At 48.4% G+C, this 6,468-nt stretch overlaps 1 protein-coding gene across 7 annotated transcripts; it reads left to right on the top strand.

Moving 5' to 3' along the window:
- The first annotated feature begins 1,240 nt into the window (after positions 1 to 1,240).
- Positions 1,241 to 6,043, top strand: LOC105054521 (patatin-like protein 7). Of its 7 annotated transcripts, none has more exons than XR_012135529.1 (4): positions 1,246 to 3,479; positions 4,752 to 5,043; positions 5,135 to 5,203; positions 5,350 to 6,042. XR_012135529.1 is itself a non-coding variant. In XM_073246163.1 (3 exons), exons 1-2 carry the CDS (start codon positions 2,367 to 2,369, stop codon positions 5,025 to 5,027), a joined length of 1,383 nt encoding a protein of 460 aa, XP_073102264.1. In that variant the 5' UTR covers positions 1,241 to 2,366; the 3' UTR covers positions 5,028 to 5,043; positions 5,135 to 6,043. The 7 variants fall into 7 exon arrangements, 3 of the variants coding, with proteins under 3 accessions (XP_073102264.1, XP_010934351.1, XP_010934352.1); XR_833607.4 differs by having other exon boundaries at positions 5,154 to 5,203; positions 5,345 to 6,042; XR_003802175.2 differs by having other exon boundaries at positions 5,154 to 5,203.
- The last annotated feature ends 425 nt before the right edge of the window (positions 6,044 to 6,468 follow it).

A 6,468-nucleotide genomic window follows, 5' to 3' on the forward strand; every position in this document is an offset into this window, starting at 1 on the left:
AAGCTCAGACATTGACGAAGTCCGGAAGAAGTTCGGAGCAAAATCGTTCGTGGTCGAGAGAAGTCTGGAGAGATTCAGAGAATAGTCGATCACTGTAGAAAATCGGCTAATAGTAAAGATCAGAGAGCATTTGGAGCAGTCCAGTAAATAAATGGAGGAGCTCATTATTGGAGAAGTCCGGATGGTATTACGGAAGCTCGGACGGTCGGAAAAGTTCAAAAAGATGTTACACAAGATCGGAAACCGGAAGAGTCCTGAAAGGATCAGTCTTTTACGAATTTTGGTTGGAGTTATTTTACACCCAACACTTTTGATTCAAAATTATAGGGGGGAGCTCACGGTAGCAATGACAAAAAAAAGAAGGGAAAAAAAAACTTTTAGATCAGCTAGTCACATCAACGCTATAACGGCATGGGAGAACCTTCGTTTCAATGAAGTGGTGGGTCTTAGCGATGTAATTCTGGAAGAATACGCTGGCAGCTATCCATGGACCATCATCTCAGGGACCGAACTGTGCTAAAGAGGGATATATTATTGAGGACAACAAGAATGTTTAAGCTATTTCTTTTTCAAAAAAATGCATGTTCAATCATGTATGATGAAGTAAGGTCGCTCTACCAAAAAAGGTTTACCAATGGATGATGGGAGGGAGTGGGTTGAAGAGCCCCAGATAGTTTTGTTGCTTTTTCACTCCATGCTGATACCGTAACCCAAACCTTTTAGCATCAATTCAATCATGTTTCTATCAAATACAAAGAATGCAAATTAGTGAATATCTTGTTTTAAGAAAATTTCTAATATTACACGTAATTATGCTGTAAGAATGCAATCTGTAATCTCCACAATACGTTTAAAAGAGGAATGGCTTATCATATACAAATATAAAGCCTTTAAATATAAAAATATATAATTTTTAAGAAAAATACTTTGAGGCCCAATCTTGATGTCAAAAGAGTTCTGGAGGCAATGCCTCATAAAACTTAAAGAAGGATTGGTTTCTTAATCCCGCAAACCTCCAGCGTCGCGTACCGATCCATGAAAGGCACCCATCTTCTCAACTGATGTGGCAATTTGAGCAATGCGAGGCTCCTCTTGGTACCAGATTTAGACGCGCAGCATTACTCCTTACTGTATTTTTTTTTTTTTTTTTTGGGTACAATCTCCTTACGCTAATTTAACTTTAAATGAGGAATACAGGAAGGTTTCTAGGAATCTAGAAGAAAGAAAGAAAAGAAAAACGAAAAGAAAGTGGGCTTCTGACGGGCGAATAGGTAGGCCCCACGAAGAGCCTATAGACGTCGTGTGATGAGATCACGCCGAAGGAGCCGCTCAAGAATGAGCGATCCCCACCGTCCGATGGGTGGGCGTTGCCACCCGGCTTTGCTCCAGAAACTGTCGCTCCCGCTCAGTTCTGGTCTCCGTGCGTGCCTTGCAGAAACTTTGAATTCGCCCAGCCAACCACCGAGAAGCACGTCATGCTTCACGGTCCGTGTGAAACCTGTAAAGCGTACTGCTAGGCCAGACAAACGTGAATGAATCCTAAGCTTTAAGGCGTAGCAAACGCAAACTTGTACTTCGCCGCGGACGCAATCCGGGTCCTTCGCCCACCTTGTGCACCACAGTGGTTAATCTCATTATCATGGTCGCTCACAGTAAATTAAATCACTTGGAATAAACCCAACGAACGAAGTGATGGGGCCCAGAACGAAACAACAACTTTTTAATCACGGTGTGTGTGAGAGAGAGAGAGAGAGAGAGACACTCCATTGGTTAAGGAGCATGAAGAAGACATGCTGTCAGTCTACCTGTGTCCTTTTGCTTCCCTTAACCCCCGACCCTTTCCTCTGTTCTCCGTCCTTCCTCTCGGTCTCTCCTGTTCTCCCACCCCACCACCCTTCTTTCCTCGCGTGCTCTGTAAAAAAATAAAGGGCCAAAAACAGGCCTGTCGCCGGACCCACTCCAGTGGCAGCATAGCAGTATCATCTACCTCTCCACGGCTGGCTGCGACTACTAGAGATCTCTCTGTTCTCAGAATCAACGAAAAGAAAAAAAGACAACAGGAAGTAGAAAAGCAAAAAGGGAGAGAGAGGAGTTTGGCCGTTGTTGCAGTTACCAGGTTGCGTTTTTTTCCTCCCATTTAGAAAGAATAAGAATGCCTCTTCTCCCCCAACTTGTCTGCATGTAATCTATCGGTCCGATTCTTTAATGTAAGCTTGGAAAGAGAAAAAAGGTGGATGGATTATCGCGGAAAAAAAAGGACGGAGTGTTTCGATTATACGAGAGCCTTAAATTGAAGCAACCCGCCCCCAACCTGTGGAGTGGAGGAGGTTTGATTTCCGCATTGCAACGCGACGCCACGTCGTTTGATGGCGGCGGCGGAGGAGATGCTGGTGACGATGCACCAGGGGAAGAAGGAAGGGGAGGAAGAACCGAGTATCGACACGGACAAGCTGAGCTACGAGATATTCTCCATTCTCGAGAGCAAGTTCCTCTTCGGTTACGACGACCACAAGCTCTGGGTCCCCAAGCCCTCCCCCAACGCCGCGGCCACTGCGATCAAGAACCAGAGGGGCAAGGTCTGCGTCCTCTGCATCGACGGCGGTGGGGGCGGCGGCATGCGGGGCATCCTCCCGGGGAAGGCGCTATCCTATCTGGAACAAACGCTCCAGGCCAAGTCCGGCAACGCCGAGGCCCGAATCTCCGACTACTTGGATGTCATCGCCGGCACCGGCGTCGGCGGGGTCTTCGCCGCGATGCTCGTCGCCACCCGCGACGGAGCCCGCCCGCACTTCCGCGCCGACGACACGTGGCGGTTCCTCGCCGACCAGGGGAAGCGCTTCTTCCGCTCGCCCTCCTCCTCTGGCGGGTTCCTCCGGCGCGTGTTTGAAGGAGGGGGCGGAGGATGGTCCTCGGCGAAGGCGACGGCGGCGATGGAGATGGCGATCAAGGAGGCGTTCGGGGAGGGGCTGACGCTGCGGGACACGGTCAAGCCGGTGCTGATCCCGTGCTACGACCTGCGGAGCTCGGCCCCGCTGGTCTTCTCCCGCGCCGATGCCCTAGAGAGCGAGAGCTACGACTTCCGGCTGTGGGAGGTATGCCGGGCGACGTGGGCGGAGCCGGGGCGGTTCGCGCCGGCGGAGATGCGGTCGGTGGACCGGCGGACGGCGTGCGTGGGCATGGATGGCGGGCTGGTGATGAGCAACCCGGCGGCGGCGGCCATCACCCACGTCCTCCACAACAAGGAGGAGTTCCCCTTCGTGCGCGGGGTGGAGGACCTGCTGGTGCTCTCCCTCGGGTGCGGGACGGGCGGCGCCGCCGTCGTGCCGGAGGAGGAGCATCCGCGACTCCGGCGGTGGAGCCCCCGGGAGTGGGCTCGTCCCATCGCCCGCATCTCCTCCGACGGCGCCGCCGACCTTGTCGACCACGCCGTCGCCCTCTCCTTCGGGCAGTTGCGGAGCTCCAACTACGTCCGTATCCAGGTACGCCTTCAATCGGTCACCACTCATGCTTAGGTGCGCCCGCTCCGTTGGGACGTCCTGCGGGCGTGGTTCTTCCCCTTTTTTTCTTTTTCGTCTCAGAATGACGAACCATTCCTTTTTGGCAAAACGCGGTTTCTCTCCTCTGGAAGAAAAAAAAACAAAAAAAAAAAAGATTGCGGGGAATGCGGGAATTAGTTGGCGCTCTGTTCTGGCTGTCGGTGAACAGAGGACGGGAGAAGGGCATTTGGATTCTAATGAACGGTTTCCCATTTCTTAAACGGGGCTCCCAATTGCATTTTGCTCTGTTTTCTTCTTTCGTCACCCTGTATTCTGCTCTTTGATGAGTAGCTTTTCTGGGTGCGATTTAATTTTCTATATCTTATTTTCTCTGAGAACCTGATTGGTCTTTTAGTTTGGAAGACAATCCTTTGTCGCTCCAATATTTTCTGTAACAAGGACCGCAATGAAGCCCGTGTCCACTAACATCGTGGTTGGATATGGAATGCAGGCCCTTTTTTCCAAGGATCGGGAAAAGGGTTGACCAGCCCGTTTCCTGTTTTAATCAAAGCAGTCTTGGATTTTTCTTTCGACTCCCTTTTCTTTTCTCAAATGAGCCTGCAAAAGATTCTGTTACCTCATTTGGGTACCTTTTAACTATTTTTCCGTTCAGCAACCTTCCTCGTATTCGATTCTTTCCCCATCAGGTGGGTGTAGCACGGTAAGGTTGTGGATACAAAGAATTCATTTCGTCACCGTGGAGCCCTTCCATTCCGTTGGGGTTGGATTTAATATAGCACTGCTTGGTTTTAGGATGCTTTAACAGAGGGTCAGGTAACTGAGTTGGGTCAGTTCTTGCTGGTTTTTTGGCTTACAACCTGTGTCGGTGAGACCTTAATTTGGTCCCATTTGTTCCGAGTCAGATGAGTATAGAAAAGGATCGAGTAGGTTAGATTAGCACATGTCAAATTATTTTCCTGTCCCCGATATCCAATTTTTTTGAAAGGTTGGTTCGGTGTGGCAGTGGTGACTTTGTATAGATGTCTGGACATGTACGTTCGAACGGAGAGGAGAGGCCGAGAGAGTGAGGAACATTTACGCGGTGGTGGAGAGGAATGGTTGGAAGCGACTTTCTTTTTGTTTTTAATTAACTAACAAAGGCTCGGCGTTTGTGCTCTTGAATTGTTGCTCCGTACTAATCTTGATCTTATTTCATGCGAAAAATTTTAATTTGATTAATTTGAGATATATGCTGAGGGCATTAACCGCGCGCAGGCACAGGGTGATTGCAGGAGCATGGGGAAGGGTGGAGTGGATGCGGACTGGGACCCAAGCCCAGGGAACGTGAAGGCTTTGTTGGGGGCGGCGGAGGAGATGCTGAAGCAGAAGAACGTGGAGTCGGTGCTGTTTGGGGGAAAGAGGATAGGGGAGCACACCAATATGGAGAAGCTGGATTGGTTCGCAGGGGAGCTCATGCTGGAGCACCAGAGGAGGACCTCTCGGATAGCTCCCACAGTTGCCTTCAAGCACCCGTCTCCCAAGCCTACCTAGACAAGTGAGCTGTTGAGTAAGCACCGATCATCTCTTCTTTTCTTTTTTCTTTTTTCTTTTTTCTACCTCCCATTTGCTGGATCCTGCTGTTCTTTTTTACATAGCAGTAATTCGGCCTGTTCTTAGGATCGAGGGGGAAAAGGTGAAATATTTCAGTGATGATGTCTAGGAGAAAGGTAATCGTCTCTTGCAGTTACTCGAGTTGTCTCAGCTACATGAAAATTGTTTCAGTAGGCTTTGCAGTCGCAAGCTTAAAAAGATCATTATTGAGGAAGATGACTTTTTCTTTTTGATATCTCTATGTCTGTATTTTGTAGCAAAGCCATTTTGGGCTCCTCCATACGAGCTCTTCCAAACGCGTTAGTGAAACCTGCCTGCTGGATCGATTGTATTCTTAGCAATCTTTGTACTCCTTATACTCTTCTTTCAAGCAAAGGGACATGCAAATCGAAAGAAATTTGTCCGGAAAAGATGTCGTTCCTTCGCACTGAAAGCAACTCGAGGGCTTCTTTGGATTTCATGCTGTTTGTTTTTTTTTTTTTTTGCGACATATGGTGAAACATTATTCTTCAACCTGTTAGTTTTTCTAAACCAAACAAATATTTGATGTTGCTGGAAATTGTTTGTTTTCTATTTGTGATCTAGATAAAAACCATCTTTTTTTTCTTAATTGCTTAGAATAAAATATAATTTGTTGATACCATCATTTTCCATTGAAATGGCTCATCTCTTTGGCCGGTCCTGCAGATACACTCATGCATTCAGAAAGTTAATACACTACCTCACGATATTGACCTGCTGGCTGATGGTTTCTCTTTTCCTTTTTCCCCTCCTTTCTTGTAACGCCTGGCAACTTCAGGATGGTTTTGCTTGCAAGGACAGAGACTTTCCCATCTTTTCATGTTTGAACAAACTCATGGGGTGAACCAGGGGAACGTTATAAGGGACGTTGAAAACTAGCCTTATGCAAGATCAAACGTATTACGGTTTTATGTTTAGAGTGCCCAGTTCGCTTTTGAGCGGTCGTGAGGGCTCTGTCTTGTTTTCGTGCATTCTTTGTAGCATTTCGTCAAACAGCTGGTTGGTGCTTCAGGGGATGGAGAGAGTCTGGAAGCGGTGGCGAGGGCAGTGGCCAGCCGCCGGCAGCTCTAGGAGATGAGGCTCATCTTGGACAAAGATTGTGCAAGAAGGTCCTAGGCAGCCTTTGTAGACATCGCATCGGATTATCGAGGAACGGGTGGAGAAGCTTCTGTGCTACTTCATCGATGTCCTTGAGTTTCCGTAAAAGGGATGGTGGCATCTCATAAGGAATGGGAGCACCTTGCCGTATTTGTTAGGAGTCTCAGCCGGCGAGTGCCATTAGACTAGGTGGTGAAGGAGGTTAAGGACAAATGCAAGTTGGAGTATGAACCCGAGGGTTTTGCCATGGTGGAATATCACT

This window comes from Elaeis guineensis, chromosome 11 (genome assembly GCF_000442705.2).
Source record: "Elaeis guineensis isolate ETL-2024a chromosome 11, EG11, whole genome shotgun sequence".
Taxonomy (NCBI): domain Eukaryota; kingdom Viridiplantae; phylum Streptophyta; class Magnoliopsida; order Arecales; family Arecaceae; genus Elaeis; species Elaeis guineensis.

Bases quoted from the DNA above. Each gene is read 5' to 3' on its own strand.
- LOC105054521 (XM_010936049.4), top strand. From the start codon at position 2,367: ATGGCGGCGGCGGAGGAGATGCTGGTGACGATGCACCAGGGGAAGAAG. The intron at 3,480-4,751 runs GTACGCCTTCAA...AACCGCGCGCAG, and splicing joins CCAACTACGTCCGTATCCAG to GCACAGGGTGATTGCAGGAG.